This window comes from Bacillus rossius, chromosome 8 (assembly GCF_032445375.1).
Source record: "Bacillus rossius redtenbacheri isolate Brsri chromosome 8, Brsri_v3, whole genome shotgun sequence".
NCBI lineage: Eukaryota > Metazoa > Arthropoda > Insecta > Phasmatodea > Bacillidae > Bacillus > Bacillus rossius.
This window is the reverse complement of record NC_086336.1, coordinates 42,010,954-42,037,955: the sequence shown is the minus strand read 5'-3', so window position 1 is coordinate 42,037,955 and position 27,002 is coordinate 42,010,954. Positions and strand designations below refer to the sequence as shown.

The window sequence follows — 27,002 nt, the reverse complement described above, 5'->3', positions numbered from 1 at the left end:
TTTTTAGAAAGTATTGATCATATCCCGGGATTGACTTCTGGACGCGCGGAGGAATTAATTGAATTTTGCCTAGCGATTGAGCAATTAAAAGATTCTCAATTTGTAATTAAAGATCACAACTTGATTAAATGTGTGATGGGAAAATGTTCAGGCGTGGCACGTGAAATTTTGGCGAAGGGATTATCTGATAATTGGAGTTGGGAGAAAATAAAGGAGATGTTGTGGGAGAATTTGTGTTCCCGGCGGGCAAAGCAGTTGTTGCTTGATAAATACGTGTGGCGGTTTCAGAGGCCGCATGAAAGCACGAGTAATTTTGTACAAGATATTTTACGGCATGTTAAGATTATTGGGGTAAAGCTGTCAGAGAGGGAGCTTATTAGTTTAATAATGGAGAATATGTGTCCCCAAGTGAGAAGGGAGTGTTCATTTATTAGGATACCCAACGAGGTTAATGAATTAGCTGGTTGGGCTATAGAAGTAGATAATGTAAAAAGTGCGCAGGAAGAGTATGAAGGTCTTGGTAGTAGCAAGACGCCTAATGGACGAGAACACACGCAAAGGCCCGGGGATGGAGGCAATAGGAATAGTTATAAAAAAAATGTTAAATGCTTTAAGTGTGATAAGTTAGGACACTTAGCGAGAGAATGTCACGAGAAATTGAAAATTATCAAATGTGAATTTTGTGGCAAAAGAGGGCATTTAAAAAATAGGTGTTTTAAATGGTTGAATAATAAAGAGGCCGCGGAAAAGGGGGATGACCAAAATAACACCTAATGTAATCTTGTTGGATAGCTACTTAAACAAGATAATAGGGTAGGGTGGGGCTATTTGAATCATTTCAACTTTTGACTCAAATTGCAAGACTTCTATTTAATTATTTTTAGTTAGGCACTGAAATTACAGTGCTTCTATGTGTTCTTAACAAGAAAATACAATATAAGATTTGAAAAATGCCATATAACTTTAAACACACCACAAAACAGATTGCCACGTAAATAATGCACTTTTCTGAAAAGGAGGGGTAAATCGGATCAGGAAGTGGGGCTAATTGGATCAGAATTTTCCCCCTAAAAACTTATATAAAATTAAAATATAAAAGGTTACAGAAATTTAAAATGAAATTTCAATATTTACACAACTGTTAAAATGGATTTAAACACTCATGATCATACAATTATGAATTTTTTATGTGTACTTTAATCACATTTTCCACACTTAAATTGTTTTTCTCCACTAGCTCATACGCAGTGTTCATGATACCAAATGTTGCACTCTTGACATTATACCCAATCTCCCTTCTTCTGAGATTTGGTGTCATAATACCGGACTCCACAGAAACCACATGGTGTGTTTTCTTCGTCTTCTGAAAATGGGACATCACTTGAGTCACTGGAATCATTACAGATTTTCCTCACATATTTTTTAACTTTTTCTTGGCATGTCGCTGGTGCTTCTGATGTTCGTGATTTTCTTTTATTTATTTTTTCTTCCAACAACAGTTTTCTCTTTGCTCCTTCCTTCCTTTCCTTCATATTTTCGGGTGATGATTCTTTTTTTGTTAATTTTTCTCTTCTTTGGCGCCATTTTAACTGGAGATGGTAAAACTTCTGAATATTTGATTTCAGAGCAAGTCAATTGGTGAGATTGTACGTTTGTACTGGAAGGAATGGGTGTTTCATTTGAAGGGCCTGCTGTTGTGTGGAACGGTCCTGGATTGGAGGACGAAGGAGTTTCATTTTGTTCAGGGCCAGAAGTTTCTGAAGGTAGGAATTTGTGGTCGGGTATTCGGTTAGGATTGTAATGATACAGTCCAGTGCACTCAAATCCTTTAACTGCATAGCCTACAGTGGCAACCTTCCTCCAGGCATGATTAAAAATACCATCAAAAACAAATTTGTTAATCGATGCTGTGGGATTGGTGTGAATGAAGGAAGTAGCTTCTTGGTGATAAAATGTCTTCAAAGGCTTGAAGAAAATTCTGTCGAGTGGTTGTAGTATATGAGTGGTGTGAGGTGGTAGGCAAAGAAGCTCAATTTGATGTTCTGTGCAAAAATTTAGACACCCGATCGAATGGTGGGAGATGTTGCCATCTAGAATATTTTCCTTTGACACGATTGTTTTCAAAATGTTCAAGCCATGCGATGAACAGATCTTCATTGATGCACCCTGATTCAGACATAGTAACCTGGGTACCTGGTGGAAAGCCTTGTTTGTATTCTTCACGCATCCTTTGTCCTTTAAATATTACAAACAGAGGAATGAAAGTCCCGCTGGCACTACAGCATGCGACCACAGTAACATTCTCGCCTCTTTCCAAACTTGTCAGTGAAGTAACTTCTCTTTTGCCCTTTTCACTGATTATTTTAGCTGGTTTGTTGTTCATAGGGAAACCACTCTCATCAATATTATAAATTGATTGAGGCTGGGCCTGAAACCCATTGCTGGTTTGAACTTCTTTCAACAATTCATAAAAATTGACAACTGCATGCTTATTCATGCCCATTCCTCGTGCTTTTGATAGACCTTCAGGTTTTCTTAGGGCAATGCTATCTTTGTGGCGACTCATGAATCCCATAAACCAGTCTTTACCGGCCATTTTCACTTAGTCACTCCAAGGAACAGTAATGTTATTAATTTTTGAAAATTGGAAAACTGCTTTGCGCACTCAATGATTTCAATCTCTCTACAAGATCCCTTTCTTGTGCATCTGAAAAAATTGTTGGATGTACAATAGCCTTGGGTCTGATGTGGGTAATTTCTTCGCCCCTGGCAGCTTTGTCCTTACCTTGTGAAACTCGTCGCTGAAGTGTGGTGAATGGAACATTGAAATGATAAGATGCTGCATGTAAACTCAGATGTCCTTGTAGTGTGCTTGCTACGGCCTGATTCATATCTTCTTCTTTCCACTTCAAATACACATCCTTCGATTTATATTTTCTCACCATCGGAAAACAATTGGAAAACATTTTTTTCCAGATTTTGGTAATATTATGTTACAAATCAGCATACAGTCTTAGAAAAGCAGGTCTGGACACTATTGGCACTTAGGGTTATTACCAGAAACTAAATCATTTAATAAGGAGGCAAATTCGACAGCGTTTGTAGGTAGGGTCAATGCGAGTATCCATACCAGTTCTAGTAAAGCCATGCTTGCAAGTTAAAACTGGAAGAACAAATTTGCATTTTTTAAAAGAGTTTTTAATTAATCACTTTAATCTTTGATAAAAGGTCTGAATATTGTTTTTCAAATGCTATCAACCAGTCCAAAAGTATCGCACATTAAATTATAGCATGGTAAAAGCAAACAAAACTAATTTAATGACTTGCACGCATGTATAAACTAAACCCATTTAAAAATTAAAAACATTTAACCCCCACCTTCATTTTTTACAAATAGCTCTGAATTTTGTTGGAATTATTTTAACCTAAATGTGTGTATTGGGATATTACAAACATACAAAAATTTATTCACGTAATCCTAGGTCAAAACAGCATCATTAAAAACACACAAAACACTGATAGACACACTTCACTCAGCGCAGTTCGCGATGTAGGTAGTGTTTTCGAATAAATGTATCAAATTTGTAGAGCCACAGTGGCTATCTGTAAACTGCTTAAACTCATTATTCCACGAAAGATAACAAACTGCAGCGCAAACTCGATAAAGATGTCGTGCTACGTCCGAACAAAGCTGATCCAAATAGCCCCTCTAAAAATGATTCAAATAGCCCCTTGTGATTACTTTTCGAAAAGGGCTAGTAGTTCCTCCAAAAATCAACAAATCGCGTAAGTTGTATCATAAGCATGCGTAGAAAGAATGGCGCTGTAACCACTGAAGAGAGAAACTTTGAGGAAATACTTATTTTTACGTCAGACCTTATATTCTGCATAGAGAAAAATACATGAGTATAAAACAAGGGAAAGTACCACTTACCTGTACAGATTCAAATGCAGTTTAGAAGGCTTCTAAATAGCGCAATCAAAATAATTCCTCAGAACATATTTCAACATATTCCTTCTAAAACGCAAGCTCGAATGTGACGTTGCTGGTGCATCAGGATCTAGGCCCAGCAGGCCATAAGCTTATTTTGATCCGAATAGCCCCTTGATTCAAATAACCCCACCCTACCCTATTTAGATTTTTGTGAGCAGTATGTAAGTTTAGGAAAAGTTTATTAAATTTTGTTTAGTTTACTGATTTAAGTTTACCATACTTGTACCTGTTCCACGAGTGTGTTCTAATTACGTGTTGTTCTATCTTGTGAAGCATCCTAATTGTGCCTTGAGACTGTTGAGACTGTTTCTAATACTCTCCTTTCGAACTCTAATTTTCTTACTTGCCTTATTATATGTTGCTTTAAGTGTTCTAGACTTACGTGGAACATAGGTAGTTGTAAGATTATGTATTTTAGTTACTATTTTTTAGATTTTTTTTTGGCCGGGGAGATTTGTGGCCATAAGTGGCATGGCCACTTGATTTTATATTTATTTTAATTAATGTTGAATTATGGCTGTGACGTAATTTTAGTTTTAGTATTTGCCCTTTTCCTTTTTTTTTTATAAGTATTGGTCTTTTATAAGTTTTGTTAATCTTATTTTTAAATATGTTTTTATATTATTTTTTTTGAAATGGTTTAGTTTCTTGATATTTAATTATATCGTTTTGGACTTTGAATCATAATACGATGTACGACGCTCCCCCTCCGTGAAGATTGAAATGGACTGTTCCAAGGCAATAAGGTGGTGGGGGAAATACGTCAAGAGGGACGGAATGAGCTGTATGAGGGAGTCGTCAGCTGATCGCCGTGGTGGACGTATATGCGCTTCGGGCGTGACGAGCGCGGTGATGGCCTGTGGTATTGGGCTGGCGGGAACTCGTGAATATTTTTTAACATAAATCAGCTGACGTATATTGAATTTCGGGAAATACTTAGATTGTGGCGGGTGCTGCCAAGAGGATGAAGAGTCCACGCTACATTTTTCGTTAATGAAGCATTTAGCATGTGTGCTAAAGTACAGCCGGCTAAACTCCGGGCCAGGAGGTCCGGGGTGGGATGCGACGTACAACGTTCAATGCAAGTAAGTGATTCCGGCTCCGAACTTTTGCCCCTGTGACCCCGGGGCGTTGATATAAACTTTGCCTACCATAACAGTGAACAATTTAAAAATGACTTTTGCCAAAAGACCCTAATTCCCACGTCGAGTGTATGTTGCGTCCTCGTACTCATTTTTACCGAACCTTCCATCAAGCATGCCATGAAGCGCCGTAAAATAAAATCACCCGGGTGTAATCAAGATGTTTTAGAGAGACATTAATTTTCACTAACTTTTATTAGAATAGTATTGTAATTTATTATTTATACATATATATATATATTTTTAGAACGGTTTTTGGATCAATGTCTGAATTTATTTATGCGTTTATTGCAGTATTTATTATTTATTGGTATATATTAAAACGTGGCTATATTAAAAGCCTCTGTAACTTTATAGGGCAAATGGTGTTAGATATAATTGTAATTTTTTTGATATTTGGTCGTAAATTAAATTCCTTACCATGCTCATGCGCAAATGGTCTCATTAAAGTTTTTCACATTTCAAGTAATTACGTTCTTTTCATTTTAAATACTATTAATCTGTTCTCTTCCTTTTCTAAAAACCTTTTGAATAATTTATTTATGAAGTTTGGGGCACTCGTTTTTCGGAGCAGCGTGCAAAATAATAAGTTAAAATAGATAAACAAGATTGGAGTGTTGAAGGCTGTTCCCAGACGGGTGTCTAACTTGTGGTGGTGTGACACCGGGAGTGTCAACCGCGACAAATGCATTATCTTGTTCCGTGAGAATGCATATGTCGAAAATAATAAATATTTTTGTTAATTTTTTATGTTTCCCAGGTATTGTTGTGTTCAAATAAAAAAAATTGTGTTTCATAAATGTATACTTCTTTCATAATTTTTTTTGTTTACTATAAAGTTCTACTTTGGTAAGTAATTTTTGTAACACGTTTGACTGGCCTACATGTTAATGCAAGTTCTAACTACTTCAGAAAAACTCATATGTATAATTGAATTAATTAAGTAAAAAATGTATTTGTGATAGTTCGCAACGTTGTCGGCCGGTTCAACATTGTACATTCCGCTGTCACCAATGAGGTAAAATAAACCACAGTAGCTGGCTGAATAGGGGCCGAGCGTGTTGGCCGAGCGGAGAGACAAGTCAAGTTGGCCGCCAGATGACGTCATGCGCAGTAGCCGTCGAAACTTGTCGGCCGCTTGCCTGCCCCCTGGAGTGAGACAGACTGGACTGGAGGGACTGGCCGGAGCATAGACAAAAAGATTATATAGATAGATATCATCTTTCATAGAGAAAGTATTGACAAAGTCCACTAGCGCTCCCGGAGGATGGGTCATGAACTAACCAAGATGGCGGATGTAGGGCGGGCTATTCAAATTGATTTCATGGCGGGAAATTTGAAATTAGTACCTTTTGTATTGTATTCTATTCTTACATGTTTTATGTAAAAATATATACCTATATATTTGGAAATATATAATATATATTTTTACATATAAAATGTATACTTATATATATAAATATATATATACATCTAAGGATATACAAATATGTTTATATATACATACATGTGTATGTAGTATTTATACATTAGCATATACCTAGCATATATATATTTTTAAATACATTCCTAGCACAATCACAAACTGAAGTTATACTTATGTACTTTTAAATGATATAATTGTTATTTTATTCTTTATTATACATGTAAGAATGAATATTTCTTCAATTGGTGATACTCTGATTCTTTAAGTATAAAAATTTTGGGCTCATGATTTTTCAACTGTATTGTACGTGATACAATTGCACAATTGAAATAATTTGGCAGTGGCACAGGTAAACACAAAATAAATTATTTCATACAATAATAATTGGATTACGTTTATTATTAATACATCTTTAATACAAAACATAGCATTTTTTCAGAAAAAAAAATTGTTGTGATAGAATTAGGTATAGAAACTTGCATCTGCAATGAACACTTAAGTGAAGATATTTAAAGAATAAAACAGGATCAAACATTCAGCAGTAGGAAAATTTGATAACATGGTATATATATATATGACTAATTAACCATATACAATGTATAAGTCTACGTACAGCATCTGCATATTAACATCAGGGTACATTCTTATCAATTATTGATAAAATAATATATCAGTACGATGGTTTTCTTTACATAATTGACAAACATGAAAATCCTAACTGTTGAGTGCAATAAGTAAAATTAAACAAGATAAAACATAGAACCTTTCCATACAAAAAAAATCACACCAAGAAACATTTCAGTTGATGTTAATTTAAACAATAGATCAAATAGAAAAAATGAATATATCACCTTGTACAAAAATTTCACACGACAATGAAAAGAATAGATATCCTCCAGAACATAAAAGTCATGTAAGCCACTCAAATAATGAGGAATACTTGAAATTGAAATGACACAATCGTAGTGCCTTGGCATTCTTCTCTTGGATTAACGAGTACCGTTAACATTTTTAATGAATGTATGTGTGATGTGTATGGATTAATAATTTTACCTTGTAACTATGTATGTTGCTTTACTACCTGCATGTACCAGTTTGTGAGTACTATTGGTTTTTTTTTTCTAAAGATGTAATAAAAAATTACAATAGAAATATGATGCACAAATTGCAGCAGTAATACACTTTTGTTATGAGTATTTTGGTATTTAATAATAAAATTGCTATACAGTAGAACCCTGTTACAATGTTTTTCAAGGGAGCACAAGAAAAAAACATAAGCAGGAAAACGTTATAAGCAAGAAATCCCATTTTAGCAATTAACAATGTTTGAGGTTTGTACCAATGGACTCACCAAGCTATGTAAACAAATGTAATGTTAAAACCAAAGATAGTACACTTGATACAAGAATTTTCTGAAACAAGCAAACTGTTTTTCAACTTCGTCTTGTTCCCTGGTTAAATTTTATTTGTCTTTAAAGATACACTGCCAAATTTTTGTAAAATTGTCTCGTGCATCGTGATGATGACATTAAGAGTGAGAACGTCTACTCCTTCGCCACCTGAAAATGTAAAATTTTGGGATTCCTACATATGAATGAAATAAATTAAATTCTTTGTAAGCAATAGAAAACACTTTTAGTTATGCCCTCACACAATATTTGGCAACTTAAATATCGTAGGACTATGTACGTGCATCTGAATACCCACTGGAATTGCAAAGAAGAGTTGACTAAGGGTGCCAACTAACACGTAACTATGAACATTGTTTACCTTCAGTATATTGCATAAAATTGTATTTTAACAAACTTCATGTATTGTATGACAGTGATTGTAAACATATATACATACATAAATTGTAAAGTAAACTTTTTATCATAAAAGTTGGAATAATTTGGTTTTATAACATTTTTTCCCCATTTATGAATGTTAGAAAACAAACATTATTAGCAGGAAATTACACTATTTATGAACGTTATATGCAGGAAATAAATACATTGTCCTTATGGGGGAAATGTTGGAACTTAAAAAATACAACATTGTAAGCAGGAACATTATAACAGAGTTTTACTGTAGTATCTACTTGCTCTGAAATATGGTAGTAGTACCTGTTAGCATATTTTAAAGACATGCATTAGTACATTGCTATTATTAGAGGGTATTTTGTCACTCCAGTGAATGTCACTGCAAATAAAAACCCCAGTAAAGATTTTTTTTAAATAATACAATGCAACTCAATATAATCTACAAGCAGGCAGTAAAATGTCTTTTGTATTCATTGAAGATACAATGCCAAATGTCATTATATTCGCGTAAAAAGACTAATTTTAACAATAGTTCATCACAAAGCAAGGTATGTAGGGTTAAATTAATTGTAAAATTAATTTTTTTAAGGCGACTGATGATAAAATGCATTTAAGTTTTAGTTTGAGCCTTTTATTAAAAAGTTGAGCAATTTTTTTTTTTTTCAGTTGGCGCACAATCTTTTAACGGGCATCGGATAGATGTACCGGTTAGCGGTTATTTGTATTGATGTTTACACAAACGGATCTTCTATTACCACATGATTTTACGAACATGTTTACTTGTAGTATTTTAACGAACCTACATTAACTTGGAAAGGCTTATAAACATGTCCCTTAATATTGATTCAAAACTAAAAACAAATATTCCAATCAATGAAATTATAAATTTATGTTAATGTACAAGTCAAGTCAAAATCATAATATTTGGTTACCATGTTCTGTTAGCTACAATACTGTAAAATAACTAAAGGACTGGTTAGGTTTTGTTAGCTGCATTTAAAATAGGTACTGTTAGATCGCATGACTGGTTGGATTAGGTGAGTCTTATTTCAAACACTGTAAAACGGTATGAACTTTTGGTTATGTTAAGCAACATGCATTAAAAATACTATAAATTATTACAAATATTTGGATAGGTTAGGTAAGAAAATTTTAAAAATTTAACATTACTAATGACATGAAGTACTAAACATTTTTTTAAAGTATTATTTTGAGGGTTCTATACCATTTTGTGAAAACAGTTGGATGGTAAAATGGATAAAAATAAAGTAAATAAGAGTGACCTTCTTCTGTAAAAAAAAATAGCATTATTTTTAAATAGTGATAGGTTACATGCTGCAGATTTTAAGATAAGTTAGGGAAGCATGGTAGAAGAATTGCAGTTAAAACGCAAGAAAAATAAGTCAGAACTTTTTAAAGGTAAAAGTTCCATATTGCGTATCCAAGTTAACCCTGTAATTCTGATGGTATGATCCTGATGGCATGACCCTGTACAGGACCATGCTATTAGGATCATAGGTATATCTCGAGACACCTGGATACGCAATACGGAACTTTTACCCGTCGCAAGTAAAATAAGTATTCAGTTTCTAACATTGGTTTCTTTCACAGAAGTGACTTTTGGAAGATGGTAAATAAGTCAAGTAATTAATTTTTTTTACATACAGAATTACAACCTTATATTTCCGCACAATAACTTTTTACTACAAAGTGTTTTTTTTTAATTTACATAAATGATTGTTATGTATATATTTACCAACAATTGGCACTCGTGTCGTAGAAACAATTAATTGGAATTCATGCATAATGCAACAAATTTATAGCTTTACTTGAGTCAAACTTGTTGTATGTAAATGTTTCTTTAAAAACACTGAACTATTTAGACATACATGATATATGTAATCTAATTACATGTATCAAATGTGACTTTTAATTTACTTCAATAGAAATCAAACAGATGTAAACGCAACATTTATTGATGATCGCCGTTTCAAATAACATAAACAAAGTTTAACGTGCATTTCTCTATACCAACCAAACTTAATTAGGCATAAAAGAGGCCATAAAACTAATTACAGGTATCAAATATGTCTTCTAAAATACTTAAATGGAAATCAAAATGCCATAAACATGATATATATGTTGATAATCTCAGTTTCAAAAAAGTAAACACCGTTTAACGTACATTTCCCTATACCAACCATATAATCTATCTCCGGAGTGACGTCAGCAAATTGTTATACAGAGACAGAGATAGATGCGCAGTGACAGGCCTGTATTTATACTCCTTGGGGCATGGTATCAATACTATCTATAGGCATTTAATCACAACATATCACAATGTCCAAAAATCACTGTTAACACACAATTTTTTTTAACAAAATACTGAAATTCAATAATTTTATGTTGTCCTACTGAGAAAAAGAATGGATTTTATTGTTAATTGTTGGTAAAAAAATGTTTTGTTGGCATAGATAAACATTAGTAATGCTTAATTCCATAATCACAGTAATTAGGCTTTTTTAAAATAACATTATTACATACAAATCACTTATCCAAAGAATAGGGCTTGACTAAATCATAATCTAAAGCAAACATTATGTACTAAGAAACTTGGAAAACATGTAATGCACAAAATACAGAATGAAGTTCTGGAAAAAATTAAGAGAACAAATACACAACAGAACATACACTATTTCAAAGTTTAACTCAATAAAAACAAATGAAATAAATTTGCTAGCAAAAAACAATTAAAGAGATAGCATGCCAAAATTTTAATTTAAAAAAGCTTGAAAACTGTATGTTGTAACCAGTACCAACATAGCTCACCTCTCACTATTTTAATTTTGTGTGAACTATAACCTAAGTATTAATATGTAGTGATTAAATAACAGAGTTTCAGGCAATTAAATAAAAAGTAAATATATTACATTACGTATTGCCAACAATATAATCAAATGCAAATCCAAAACAAAAATTACATGATGAGACAGTCTCTAAATGTTAGTTTCTAAAAAGTGTGAAATAACCATAAATAAACAAAGTGTAGCTAATATTTATGTACTATAGAAAATATTATGTGTGCTAAACATTACAATAAAAAAATCTAATTTTCTTTTCTACACATACTTTTATTTGTGGATTAGAAAATTATTTATGGGTTCATATATATGTGTAAATGACTGTTCTTTACATGCAGCTTGAACACAAAATTATTAAAGTAGCCACGTAATGACGCCAAGCCTTAGTATTGCCAGGCGATGAAGCCAAGCCTTGGTATGGCCAGGCGATAAAGCCAAGCCTTGGTATGGCCAGGCGATGAAGCCGAGCCTTGTTATGGCCAGGCGATGAAGCCAAGCCTTGGTACGGCCAGGCGATGAAGCCAAGCCTTGGTACGGCCAGGCGATGAAGCCAAGCCTTGTTATGGCCAGGCGATGAAGCCAAGCCTTGGTACGGCCAGGCGATGAAGCCAAGCCTTGTTTTGGCCAGGCGATGAAGCCGAGCCTTGGTATGGCCAGGCTATGAAGCCGAGCCTTGTTATGGCCAGGCGATGAAGCCGAGCCTTGGTACGGCCAGGCGATGAAGCCGAGCCTTGGTACGGCCAGGCGATGAAGCCAAGCCTTGTTATGGCCAGGCGATGAAGCCGAGCCTTGGTACGGCCAGGCGATGAAGCCGAGCCTTGGTACGGCCAGGCGATGAAGCCTAGCCTTGTTATGGCCAGGCGATGAAGCCGAGCCTTGGTACGGCCAGGCGATGAAGCCGAGCCTTGTTATGGCCAGGCGATGAAGCCGAGCCTTGGTACGGCCAGGCGATGAAGCCGAGCCTTGTTATGGCCAGGCGATGAAGCCGAGCCTTGGTACGGCCAGGCGATGAAGCCGAGCCTTGTTATGGCCAGGCGATGAAGCCGAGCCTTGGTACGGCCAGGCGATGAAGCCAAGCCTTGTTATGGCCAGGCGATGAAGCCGAGCCTTGGTACGGCCAGGCGATGAAGCCAAGCCTTGTTATGGCCAGGCGATGAAGCCGAGCCTTGGTACGGCCAGGCGATGAAGCCGAGCCTTGTTATGGCCAGGCGATGAAGCCGAGCCTTGGTACGGCCAGGCGATGAAGCCGAGCCTTGTTATGGCCAGGCGATGAAGCCGAGCCTTGGTACGGCCAGGCGATGAAGCCGAGCCTTGTTATGGCCAGGCGATGAAGCCAAGCCTTGGTACGGCCAGGCGATGAAGCCGAGCCTTGGTACGGCCAGGCGATGAAGCCGAGCCTTGTTATGGCCAGGCGATGAAGCCGAGCCTTGGTACGGCCAGGCGATGAAGCCAAGCCTTGTTATGGCCAGGCGATGAAGCCGAGCCTTGGTACGGCCAGGCGATGAAGCCAAGCCTTGTTATGGCCAGGCGATGAAGCCAAGCCTTGGTACGGCCAGGCGATGCAGCCAAGCCTTGTTATGGCCAGGCGATGAAGCCGAGTCTTGGTACGGCCAGGCGATGAAGCCAAGCCTTGGTATGGCCAGGCGATGAAGCCAAGCATTTTCATCTGCAGTTGGCAAAGGATCTGTTTGAAAAATACAACATTTCAGACATTGCCATTCTTATAATTATTTGAAAACTACAAAAAATTAGGAGTAGCCTAATATTACAATTTAGTGACTATGGCTAAATTTGAAACCAGGAGATACTCAGTTACACTAAGTAAAGTAAACCATCCAGTTCACATAATTATTGCAAAAATAGGGCCTAATGCATTATTAAAAGTGATTAAGTTATCTGTAAATAAAATTTTTATAGCTTCTTAGTAAAAGAAATCTGTCATGACAATATACACATCATGCTGTTTGTAGACATGTTAATATGGACATGTTAATGTACACTGATATTTTGTTTCATAGTTAGGTAATTATCTAGTTCAGTTCCTCTTCCTTAAAAAAAATAAAAGAAATGAAAACAATATTATTTAGGGCTAAATAAATGCTTTTAGTGATATGGACCAGTATGCAATATCAATCACTAAAATATAAGATTTAAAAGCACAATTATAATTTTTCTTTGTGTGTAGCTTTTATTTTGTATGCACCTTTTTTTTTTTTATATCCTGTGAAAATACCGTTGAATGGTGCACGCAAATCGTAAAAATTCACTGTCGTTATTTGTTTAATAACGCGCCTAAAGTATAACTTCAAAAAATTTATATGATAAAATAAAAAAAAAACATTAAAGTAGATATCTGTTTCATGAACGTCCTAAACAAGAGATGTCACAAGTCAAAAATACAGATCATGGGTCTTTGATTATCTGAACACAATTTCTTGACTTTCCATTGTACGCTTAAGTTTTTTCCTGGGTGTGGGATTGAAAACATTGTGAAACATGGTCTTATTGTGTGTAATAGGATTTTTTTTTGTTAAATTTTAGTGACGAGGCATTTCTTTAAACTAAAAAAGAACCCTATCTTTGCTGTAAACATTCACATCCGTAGTCTGGAGTTTCACTACATACATAATACGTCTAACGCCAGCATCATTTCAATTAATGGTCCCTGTTCGAAAGATAATTGACTTAAAAAAAATTTTGTTACTGTAAAATTTTTTATTTTGCTTGACTTAACCCGAGATGCAGAGCAGTCTTCCAGCCTTGTCTTGTCACGAAATTCTTTCATCAACATGATAACACACACACACATGTGAACTATACATACTTGTGTACTTACGTATTTGAAACATGCGCTGATTTACACTCTTTCACCAAAATAAATACATATTTTTTTTTAGTCTGGCTTGGTTAAAAAAAAAAAGATAGTTTTCTTCTGCTTATAACAACTTAGAAATTATGTGAGTTTTATAATTTGTACATCATTGTGCACCGAGCAGCCAGCGCTGCCCGTGCATACGGCCTCTCTCCCCTTCACCCCCCTACATGCCTTCGCTGTGACTGTCTTTCTCCCCCCCTTTTTTCCCCTCTTCCCTTTCCCCTTGGCGGCGGGCGACACTAGCGCCACTTGTTCGCTTGGTATAAAGAAGGCCGCTTGGCTTTCCTCGGGAGGTCGTCGTCGGGACGCGGCTCGAGCAGCTTGGTCTGTTTCCCCCTGAAGGTATGGTTGGCATAGACTGAGACGTCAGTTCGTTTTGGGACGCGGTGGCCGTGCCCTACTCATGTAATTTACCTTTGCCCTTTTCTTGTTTCTGTTGTTCAAATTCACCGTTTCGGCTGCCACCTGGCAAAATTATGTCTAGGCTAAAGTTCGGTTAAATTTCCTGTTTTCCCCTCGCCAACCATGACCCTTGCTCATTTTACTGGGTACGTCTTGTTTTTACCTTGCCTTAGTGTACTATGTGCTTCACGCGGCGGGTCGTGCGTGTTTTGCCTCGTAAATTTTTAGTTAAATTGCTGGCTGCTGTTCGAAGTTTTCTTTCTCGGCGTCTTTCCGCCCTCCCGGCGACGACGGCATGTAACCTTAACGTTTGTGTGCGCACATAAATTTTGTGGTGGAGTCAATTCAGCTTTATGAAAATTATTAAATAATTTCGGAGGTTTCATCTTTCGACCTAGCTGTTCCCTGCGCGGGACGTAATTTGACGCTCGACGCCATTTGATTTAACTGTATATCTTTGCTTGTTGTGTGAATTGTCTCATGTATTGGCCCGCTCGTGAATTGAACTGTAATCCTTTCCCGCTGCGGCGATACCTCACAGTTCATTATTACGTAATTGTTATTATATTATACATGTGTACTCGTAAATGGCGGTTGTAAGATGCCTGTTCTTTGCATTGTTATTTGTTTAGGGACAATTCTACTTCGCTTGTATGAATGTTGAAAGTACTAATTACTTATTCACTTCTACGTGTTGCGATTTCTTTTGTAACGATATTTGTCATGTTTGTATAATAATTATTTGTTATTGTAAATAAAACTTAGCTGCTCTTTACATTCTTGTTAGCCTTGCTACTTAACAGGAACACCTCTCTGGGGGCGATTCCCCTACTAGAAGGGGTTTAGACTGAGGCTCATAGTGTCCCTGAAGTGGGTGCAAGTCTGCGCTACTCTGCTTCGTCTCAGAGTGTCAGTGTTTCTGTTTGTTTGTTTTCATGACCATGGGTACTACCGTCGGAGTGTCATGGATATACCAGCTGCACCGTGAGGACCTGGCTCTTCATATGGAGGAGAACGGGCTCACGGTTGCGCCCGGGGAAACAGTGGTCTCTATGCGGTCCCGTCTGGTACAGTTCGTGCGAGAGTCCAGTGCCTCGCCACCTGGAGACCAGCCGCGGCAGTCTCCACCGGACGTGAGTCAGCCTTCGTCCTCATTTAATCAAAAACTGTTCTTTTCTACGCTCAAGTCTCTTCTTATCCTGGGTGGGAGCGAGCCTAGATGCGTCCTTGATTTTTTGATCGCCGCTGATAGACTTAATAAACTCAGTCTGGTCCCGCAAGAAGCCTTTATGAAGGCACTCTTAAGCAAGTGTACCGGTATCTTTGTGACCACGCTTACGCAGGCTATTTTGCAGGGATCGGATTTTCCGACTTTTAAGAAGGCTCTAGTCCGCTCTGTGTGTCCGCCTAGGGTTCTTGACGCTTGCAAACGTGAGCTGGTGTTTAGATTTCAAAGACCGGGGGAATCCATTGCGCAGTTCGTCACTTCAGTTACTAGTTATGCGGATGCCCTGGAGTTAGGCATTCCGGAGTCTGAATTTGTACAGCTAATTTTGGATAATTTTTCACCTAGAGTACTGCAGCATTGTGCTATGTTAACTCCTCCTACCACTCTAGAGAGCCTACGCATCTGGGGTGGTGAGGTTGAGAGCCGCCTTAACGCCATAGATAAATATCAGACTGAATTTCCGCAAGTAGGCTTCAAGGAGCCTCAGTTTGCCAGGGCCAGGTCGCGTGAGTCGGCTCATGTTTTGTCGGGGGAACCTATTGTCGAGGTGGTAAACAGGCTTGACGTGTCGCATGGAAGCGGGGCGGTGATTCCGCCCGAGTTGCACGAGCCTGGTCTGGGTAGACCGATAGGGATGACTGAGGCAACTAGCGGCTCAGACCGCGGTGGGCAGCCGCGCGCCTCTGGCGCGCAGTCTAGGGTAACCCAGCTCCGGCAATTTACGCCGCCTATGAATTTGAGAACGCCCGGACAGACAGCTGTTCCGAGCGCACGGGTCGCTGACTCGACCTTGAACTCTCCGGCGCGGCAGGCCAATGCCGGTATCGAGCGGTTAGCGTTGCGATGTGCGAACTGTTGTGCCTTTGGGCATTCTACCGCTCAATGTGGCGATCCTCGCTTGAACATCGGCGATCGTAAATGTTTTCGATGTCAGCTCACCGGTCATTACCGTAGTGACTGCCCGGGAAACGGGCAGTGACGGGCCGTAAGAGAGGGCGACTTCGTCGACTATTCCGTAAATCCTTCCGTCCACAGTATTTACATTTTGTTCCTATCAAGGTTCAAAATTATTTCTTTCCTTCCCTTGTTGACACAGGCGCTACTCGATCTGTTATCAGCGAGGAGTTGTTCAATTCCCTGGCGGAAAAATTTCCTCATTTGCTGCGACGTGTCACTACTGATGCTGCGGCTGTGTTTTGCGTAGCTAATGGAGAGAGCATGCGCGCTACTAAATCCGTCGTATTACATTTCAAAATTAAGGGTTTTTCGTGGGACTGGGTGTTCAGTGTTGTGCCCGGCCTCGCGCCTAGTATTATTTTAGGTTTGGATTTTCTGAGTCATTCACGTTGTGTCGTTGATGTGCATAGACACGAGTTACGTTTTGCCTTTGCCCCTGACAGCAAGATTTTGTTAAGACACGAGTATCGAGCCCCTATCATATTGAGATGTGACGACTCAGGGTCGGGTAGCGATCGTGAAAGAGCGCTTGCTGATGTGGTCAAGTTGTTTCCTGATGTACTCACGCGTAAGGTAGGAAATTGCGACGTCCTGCCTTATAGATTCCATCTTAAGGACGAGATTCCTGTATCTAGCAAATACCATAAGGTATCGCCGCCTAAAATGCAAGTCATGCGAGACATCATACAGAGACTCCTCGCGGAAGAGGTTATCACCCCTTCTCAATCTCCGTACAGTACCCCCACCTTTCTAGTAAGTAAAAAGAATGGCAAAGATTGGCGTTTAGTGCATAATTTTAAACCCCTAAATGACAAAATCATTGACGATGTGTGGCCTCTGCCGACAGTAGAAAGTGCGTTGCAGCACTTAGGTAAAGCCAAAATATTTTCTGTTTTAGATTTAAATCACAGTTTTCACCAATGTTATTTGGACCCGCAATGTCGGAAGTATACTGCCTTTTCCACGCCTTTTGGACATTTTCAATTTAACAGAATTCCTATGGGCGTTAGCTTCGGAAGTCAGGCGCTTAGCCGTGTTTTGGAACATGTACTTCATGACCTAAAATTCAAATACGTGTTTAATTACATAGATGATATTATAATTTATAGCCATTCTTTTGAAGATCATTTGGAACATTTGAAGGAAGTCCTGACCCGCCTTCGAGCCGTTAAATTGACTGTGAATCCTGACAAAATTTCGTTGGGTAAATCTTTTGTGAAGTTTTTGGGTTATATCATATCTGAAGGCAGTTTAATAATGGATCCTGAGAAAATTGAACCCATTGTGGATTTCCCGCGCCCTAAAAATCTAAAGGGTGTTCAGCGTTTTTTGGGAGTGTTAGGCTATTTCTCGAGATTCATTCCTGAATTCGCGAGCCTTAGCGCGCCTTTGAATTCCTTGCGTAAAAAAAACGTACCCTTTGTCTGGGGAGAGGAGCAGGAACTAGCCTTTACCACGCTGAAATCTTGTATGGCCTCTCCTCCTATTTTGACCCTTCCGGACTTTGATCGACGCTTCGCTGTGCAAGTCGACGCCTCTTCCATTGCCCTGGGAGCCGTTCTAGGACATATGGAGGACGGTAAGATTCGACCTATTGCTTACGCAAGTCGAACTTTGCTAGAATCAGAACGACGTCTTGGGACGTATGAAAAAGAAGTCTTAGCTGTTCTTTTTGGTCTGGAAAAATTTGAATCTTACTTAGATTCTTCTCAATTTGATCTTTTTACGGATAACAGGGCGTTATCGTGGTTATGCAATCACCCTAACCAGCTGGGAAAGCTAGGCCGTTGGATACTTAGACTTTCACGCTTCCGTTTTGTGATTCATCACATTAAAGGTACGGACAATGTGGTTGCCGACACCCTGTCGCGTATGTTCTGTTCTGAAGAGTTTGATTGCGATCGGCAGCCTCTTCCTGAACCCGTTGAGTTTTTATCAGTATGCAAAGTTTTTCCTGAATCTTATGTAAACATTCAACAGTCGCAACGCGATGACGCGTTTTGTAATCAAATACGTAAAGAATTACGTGGTTCTAAATCAATGCCGTATGTGGAAGAACAGGGCCTTATTTATTTTGTGGGTAACTCGGGTCGAGCCCGTAAGGTTGTTGTGCCTGTTGTTCTTCGAAACATGGTTCTTACCTATTTTCATGCTTCTCTTGTCGGCGGGCATCTCGGCATAGAAAAAACCTATCGCCGGATTGCTGGACATTTGTATTGGCCGGATTTGCGCAAGGATACGCGCGACTTTGTTAAATCCTGTCTGGATTGTCAAATCTCGAAGCCCCCTCAAAACTCTAGAGTCGGGCTCTATAGTGCCGATGCGCCGGTAGCGCCCTGGCACGTGGTGCATATCGATATATTTGGTCCGCTTACAAGATCTCGCAAGGGAAACATATGTTTGCTTGTCGTCTTAGACATTTTTACTAAATTTGTTGTTTTGTTGCCACTTAAGAACATGAAATCGGTCTCTATTGTTAAGGCTCTTAAGGAGCATGTTTGGAAAATATTCGGACCTCCTTGTATCCTAGTTTCGGATAACGCAGCTTATTTCAAATCCTCCACTTATAAGGATATGTGTTTTGAGTGGGCGATTAGGCCTGTATTCAGTACCCCTTATTTTCCGCAGGGTAACCAATCGGAAAGAGTGAATAAGGTTTTAAAGGCTGTTTTGACTTCCTTTTACCGCACGGATCAAACTGTGTGGGATGAAGACCTAGAATTTATTAATGTGGGATTAAATTCCGCCTTTCATTCTGCGACGGGTTTTCCCCCTTCAGTCCCTTTCCTGGGGAGGGAGCTGTCTCATCCCTTGTTGAACCAGTGGGGACTGCCGCCGCTGGACTGTAGTTTAGATGCTTCTAAACTTGAACGTGTTCTTGAAGACGTCTCTTGTAACTTGACGAAGGCGCGCGATGCTGTGATTGATAGATATAATCAAAACAGAAACCCTCACACTTTTAAGATGGGCGAGTCTGTTCTTTGCAGGTCATTTCTCTTGCCCTCCTTAAAGGACAAAATTAACAGTAAATTGCTTCCGCCCTTTCAAGGGCCGTTTACTATTGTTAAAATATTGTCAAGTAACACGGTCCTCCTCCAGGACTTGAAACGTAAGTCTAGGTTTAGAAAAGCTCATGTTAGTCAAATTAAGAGATTTGTGCCTTAGTTTTTTTTTTTTTTTTTGTTAGGGTAGATTATTTGTCGTTTGCTTGGCGGCCATATACTCTCTATCTATTTTTAGCGAGTCATTATTATCATTGGTATTCTTTCGCCTTGGCACATTATATTTGAGTGATTAGGCTGGCAGATGTCTCGTGTTTGTGTGTTGGCGTATTGGTATGGTTTTGCCGCCGGTGAAGTTTGTTTTTCAGCCGACGCGCCGCCCCCTCTCCCTTGGCACCGCTTCCTTGGCTGTGCACGGGCCTCGCATCGTCGACACCGCTTCTCCGCTGTTTGCCTGCTCCGTCATCGAGATCGTCGCCTCTCATTCGTCTTCGCCCCCCCCCCCCCCCCCCCCCCCCACGTCTCGCCTCTGACTGCCTGCTCAGAGCCACGACCTTGCCTGCTGAATTCATCGTTCTTCTCCGTTTGGGCTGCTATGAGTGGTCTCCCGAGGCTTGGCCAGCCTTGGTTGAGACCACTCTCGTCAACGACTCTTGCAGTCGACTCCACCGTGCTGCTGCTGCCTAGTACGAGCGAGCGTTGCTGACCCGATGACTGAGACTGTATTTCAGCCTTTCTTCTAATAACGTCTTCCGCTCGAGCCGGTTTCTCCCTGACCGACACATCCTGTCGAAAGGAGGAGACAGCTCGCGATGTGACGCTTCGCAGAGAGGCCGTGCCGGCATCCTTCCCGGAGACAATTCATCGTTCCTGTGCTTGACTGTCTGGGCGACCCGACTCCCGCCGTGCTGCGCTGAGGTGCGGGTGGCCGTCCGCCTCGTCTCAAGGCGTGGCTGCAGCTCCGCCCTCATCGTCTGTTCCTGCGTCGCGACTTACTCTCCGCGGCTGAAGACAGAAGACCTCTCATCCACTGAGAAGAAGCCCTTTTTTTTTGTAAACTGGAAACATGTTCCTTGGCTCTGAGTAACAGCAGTATAGGGGTGGGGAGTTGCACCGAGCAGCCAGCGCTGCCCGTGCATACGGCCTCTCTCCCCTTCACCCCCCTTCATGCCTTCGCTGTGACTGTCTTTCTCCCCCCCTTTTTTCCCCTCTTCCCTTTCCCCTTGGCGGCGGGCGACACTAGCGCCACTTGTTCGCTTGGTATAAAGAAGGCCGCTTGGCTTTCCTCGGGAGGTCGTCGTCGGGACGCGGCTCGAGCAGCTTGGTCTGTTTCCCCCTGAAGGTATGGTTGGCATAGACTGAGACGTCAGTTCGTTTTGGGACGCGGTGGCCGTGCCCTACTCATGTAATTTACCTTTGCCCTTTTCTTGTTTCTGTTGTTCAAATTCACCGTTTCGGCTGCCACCTGGCAAAATTATGTCTAGGCTAAAGTTCGGTTAAATTTCCTGTTTTCCCCTCGCCAACCATGACCCTTGCTCATTTTACTGGGTACGTCTTGTTTTTACCTTGCCTTAGTGTACTATGTGCTTCACGCGGCGGGTCGTGCGTGTTTTGCCTCGTAAATTTTTAGTTAAATTGCTGGCTGCTGTTCGAAGTTTTCTTTCTCGGCGTCTTTCCGCCCTCCCGGCGACGACGGCATGTAACCTTAACGTTTGTGTGCGCACATAAATTTTGTGGTGGAGTCAATTCAGCTTTATGAAAATTATTAAATAATTTCGGAGGTTTCATCTTTCGACCTAGCTGTTCCCTGCGCGGGACGTAATTTGACGCTCGACGCCATTTGATTTAACTGTATATCTTTGCTTGTTGTGTGAATTGTCTCATGTATTGGCCCGCTCGTGAATTGAACTGTAATCCTTTCCCGCTGCGGCGATACCTCACAGTTCATTATTACGTAATTGTTATTATATTATACATGTGTACTCGTAAATGGCGGTTGTAAGATGCCTGTTCTTTGCATTGTTATTTGTTTAGGGACAATTCTACTTCGCTTGTATGAATGTTGAAAGTACTAATTACTTATTCACTTCTACGTGTTGCGATTTCTTTTGTAACGATATTTGTCATGTTTGTATAATAATTATTTGTTATTGTAAATAAAACTAAGCTGCTCTTTACATTCTTGTTAGCCTTGCTACTTAACAGGAACACCTCTCTGGGGGCGATTCCCCTACTAGAAGGGGTTTAGACTGAGGCTCATAGTGTCCCTGAAGTGGGTGCAATTGAACCTCACCTTCGATTTTGGTATTGTCACTGTCGGGTTCACAGCTGGTAACCTGCAAAAACAAACAAAATGATAATTTTCTTTTGCAAGAAGAATATATTTTTTTCCTGCTACTTCGTAAGAAATGAATGGCTATTTTATTGTCTTTACAATACTGCAGTATTATTTTTGTGATTAATGTGGTGACAAATTCACCTGTACTGTAATATTTTTTTTGACGTGACGTCTAATAAATCGATGAACGCCGAAACGCACGAAAAAGTGTCCAGTTACGCACATTGTTCCGTTACACTGTGTCCCGTTACGCTGTCGGCGAGTGCAGTAATAATAGGTTATGTTACAATTGACTAAAAAATTATGGTGATTCATATAATTGATGATAGATATTTGATTACAGTTTATTTATATGAAAACCTTTAATAATTATATTTAAACTTTATAGCTAAACGCCAGATTTAAAATTAATTACAAGTAATCTACACGTGAACTGTTTCGTCGACTGTTCATAAAGTGAAGTGAAAAGTTTGATGTGGTTTGCATTGCTTAAATTACAACAACAAACGATTGTTACGGTTTATTTCCGGAGAGTTATATTTTCTTTAGTAATTCTCATAAATAATTTAAACACACTTTTATAAATTCCAAGGAAAAATAATAATTTTAATTTAATTTTCTTTCTGTTAAATATTTGTCAACGAAATGAAGGGGAAAAAACTGAACTGAATAAATTCAAAAAAAGCAAAATGATAAATAGTTAGAAAGCAATTAAATAACCCTCTTGAACTCTCACGTGTCACAGAGACCTCCCTTTTGTAGTAAGAGTCACCCCTCCCCGCCCTGACACAATCAACTGGCGCAGGCGACACCTTTTCCCCGCATTGTACGTGTCTAATTAGAATTTACTCAATGTGTTCGTTCGTGCTTTAGGTTTGATATTAAGTGTTTATAGTGCGTTTTAAATAGGGCCGTGTTTTATTTCGCGAAAAAAATTTCTAAACGTTCATTGGACTGCAATGAGTATAGACCTGCAAAATTCGCGGATTCATTCGGTGATAGGCTAGAATTCAAACACATATACCTCTGAGATAATTTTGCTATTGGCTTACTGTTCATCTGGACGAATCTCAACCAGTTATAAACCCTCAACCAAAGAAGGATCGAATCACAGACAAACCAGCTGAGTCGACTTACAAGTCGGCAGCTAATGAACTTACGTTATTTGCCCTAGTGTACAGGGGTATGTGCAGTCTATCCTGAAGGCCATAGAAACCGCGAATTTTGCAGGTCCCTAGCAATGACCAATGAGGTACGCCCGTACCAGCTATTGTTTCCTTGTAATTGGCTGTAGTCTACGAGAGAAGCCATTCGTCGAATTGGCCGGGCTCATTCAGGGCGCGCTTGCTTCCGCACTGGATTGCAACGACTGGTGAGCTGACAGCGAGCAGACACGTGTCTAGAGACCTGAAAAATTCGCGTTGCTTTCTGTAGCCAGGATGAACTCCACACTATTGTACACGAATAAGTGGGTTTCTATTGTCCATTGGCTGCTGTCACATTTTACCTTCTCGCCGGGTTGCATGCGATTGGGTAATTTGAATTTTGGTAATGTTTTTATTGTTCTCTTTTTCTCGATGGCGGGTAAAAAACTACCTGTGGTCCAATTATGACGCAGTTCAAGTGTATATAGTGGTAAGAAGATCCAGTCTCTCCCCAAAATAATATCTCAAATGTTTCTGTTCTGGTCTCTACACGTGCCTGGAATGAACCCAGCCAACCACGAAACACTGACAATACTACAAAATTTTAACACACAGCTGGTCCAGAAATATTTTCGCAAAAAAAAAAATGCATGGTCCTGTGCGTTTAACGCCTTTAAATCATATACTGAATCGTTCCTTTTCTTTTTTTCTTACAATTGAAAAGTCTGCAAAGACATGCAGTAGTTCAAGCATCAGTAAGGCTGGAATGTTAATAATAAATAACGATGCAAAAAAACTTCTTCACCTAATTTCAGTTCTGTTAACTACTTGATAGAACTAAGTCGTTTTTTTTAAGTATTCTACTTACGAATGACAAATTCTTTAAGTAAACACACGAAACCATGTTAGATTTTGTATGGAGATGATAGGTATGTAGCTGCAACACCAAACTGTATCACCCCATTTTGTTATCATTTGGGTTTTTGGATCGCCTCCCACTATGGAAGCAATTTCTGAAGACGTATTCACGTCAGAAAGGCAGGCAGTTGTGTTGTGGGTGCAGACCCTGGCCTTGAGGGGCTGGAAGGAGATGATAGGTATGTAGTTGCAACACCAAACTGTATCACCCCATTTTGTTATCATTTGGGTTTTTGGATCGCCTCCCACTATGGAAGCAATTTCTGAAGACGTATTCACGTCAGAAAGGCAGGCAGTTGTGTTGTGGGTGCAGACCCTGGCCTTGAGGGGCTGGAAGGAGATGATAGGTATGTAGCTGCAACACCAAACTGTATCACCCCATTTTGTTATCATTTGGGTTTTTGGATCGCCTCCCACTATGAAAGCAATTTCTGAAGACGTATTCACGTCAGAAAGGCAGGCAGTTGTGTTGTGGGTGCAGACCCTGGCCTTGAGGGGCTGGATGGAGGAACCTTACTGTACCTTCGGCTGACCAATTGCTGCAGCTGCTGCAGGGCAGCAGGCTGGTCGCCGAGCTACTGGTGAGCTCCGCGGTGCTGCAGCAGCAGCAACCCCAGCCCGCCGCTGCCTGCGGGGGGAGAGACGCACAGTCGCACACGCACGTGCGGTGGTCCGACAAGCCTCCAGGATGGCCTCTAGCCTCTACTCATTGGCGGATTCAGAGGATGGGCCATAACGGCATATCTCCCCCCCCCCCCCTTCCCGAACCCTGAATAAATCTTTTTTATCCTGATCATAGTTTTCCAACATTACTTAAAGTAATATTTTACTTGCTATATCTGTGCGTATTTCTTAAAGGGGGTTAAGTCACAAATGGTTAATGCATGGTGATATTGAATTATTTACTTTTAAAATTGAGTAGAGAGATTTGAGACATGATTCTAACAAAATTAATGAGTTTCCAAAGTTCTAAAGCTGTTAATAAAGCTAAAAAAAACATGTCTTCAAGAAACCTGATAATTTTCAACTGTGATTTTCTCAAAAATATGATTTTGGACTTAACCCCTTTTACTCAACAAGCACAGATATATAATAGGACGTTTTTGAACCAGAAATCAAATTAACACGACTAAATAAGAACTACAAAATTATTATTATTATTCAGCTTCCAACCCACTGCTAAATAGAGCAGTAAGATAATTAAGACCATACTAAACTTACTGTTCGGTATTTCAATTCTAAATAAACTAAAATTTAATAGAAAAATTATTTGGCCCCTTACTTGAGCCTCATTCTGGATCCGCCCTTGCCTCCACCAAGGACAACCGCCCCCCCCCCCCCCCCATAGGCCATAGGGAAGGTCCATGGGTACCCCTCCCTCCCGGGGTTAAAAACCTTATAAGCAAAAACATCATGGCTGCAGAGATCATTTGAAGAGGATTATTGCAATGCGGCAGGAATTGTACGTCTGAGGGAGTCTATACTTAATGCTGGTTTTGTACACGTGTTGCTGCAAGTATATATTACGTAGGTAAAAACTTCACGTACACGTGACATTTTTAACGGAACCCACCAGACAAATGATTCGATAACAATTTATTAATTTTTTAAATTAAAAACCAAAATAATCACTTGAAATGGCTTCTATGTGCAAACCTTGGAGTTGTAAAAGTTTTACTATTTGCCCGAGATTTTAGTGTGACATTTTTTTCAAGATTCGATTATAAATAAAAAAAATACTCATAAAAATTATATCGTGGCTGAAATGGGACCCCCCTCCTTCACAAATCCTGGCTACGACTGCGCACTCGGGACAGATGCCAATTGTTGGTTGGCTGCTGACTTTTGGGACGTCTCAACTGGGTTTTTCTTGATTCGATACTTCTTTTGGCTGAGCGACTCTCTCTAACCCAGAGTCCTCCAGATGAACCGTCAGCCAATAGCAGAAGCAGCTGCAAGGTAGGTAGGCTATAATCAGTATTTGAATTTTACCCTATCGCGAAATCAATCCGCAAGTTTTTCCCGGTCTCTACACATGACTCGTCTCAGACTCAACAGCTCTCAAGATCGGTACCTTCAGTCTGCGGCATAGAAGGCCAACTTCATTCACCGTTTTCGTGGGCCACTTATCAATTAATTAAACTAATCCAAGGGCCAGACACATATATTTATTAATAGTGTATTCTTGCGACATAGTTCTTGTAGATACCGGAAAAATCCGCTGATTCATTTCCGTGATATGCTAAAATTCAAATAATTATACATTTATGCGGCTTCTGCTATTGGTTCACTGTTAATCTGGAGGAATGTGGGCCAATAAGAGACAACCTCGTCCCCCCTCCCAAAACAAAGAAGTAGGTATCGAATCACAAGTTGAGACAACCAACAAGTTGGCAGTTGGCAGCCAATGAAAAGGTGTTCTAAGCGTATTTACGTATTTTTAAAAATTTAATTGTGGTTTACCTATTTACATTAAATTCCTCTCGCATGGAATTTTTTTTTTGTGCGATCGGATTTCTCAGTCGAGGGCAGCTTACCGTCTGGATTTTCATTGAAATTTAATTTTTTCTCTTTCATCACAAGATTACAAGAGGTTCATAAACAGAGACCCGGAAATTTCACAGGTTCATTTGGCGTCAGGCTGAAATTCATGGTCATGTTTACAATTCCCCACTCATATTATTTCCTACTGGTTGCTTTCTTAATGCATACCAACCTTCCTTTAAGTCTGTAAACGTGATCCAGTCTCACGACTGCTAGCTGGGGGTTGGATTCCCCGCAGTCGAGGAGAGGGTAGTGGCGAAATAACCGCGAACCGATCAGCCAAATGAACGCTTAAGTTAAACACGTTTCGCTGTCCACCTCGCGACAAAAAAAAATACTCGGGGGGAAAATTTCCGTGTGTACATCCG

General features: G+C 39.7%; 1 protein-coding gene across 2 annotated transcripts in view; it reads right to left on the bottom strand.

The window, feature by feature from the left end:
• Window positions 1–11,474: 11,474 nt before the first annotated feature.
• The window catches only part of LOC134535312 (uncharacterized), a 30,373-nt gene continuing 14,845 nt past the window's right edge, over window positions 11,475–27,002 (bottom strand). For both annotated transcript variants that reach the window (XM_063374380.1, XM_063374381.1), the window contains 3 exons: window positions 24,613–24,718; window positions 21,983–22,025; window positions 11,475–12,909 (listed from right to left, as the gene is read on the bottom strand). In XM_063374380.1, coding sequence (XP_063230450.1) covers window positions 22,012–22,025; window positions 24,613–24,718 — 120 coding nt within the window. In that variant the 3' untranslated portion in view covers window positions 11,475–12,909; window positions 21,983–22,011. The remainder of the gene's footprint in view (window positions 12,910–21,982; window positions 22,026–24,612; window positions 24,719–27,002) is intronic.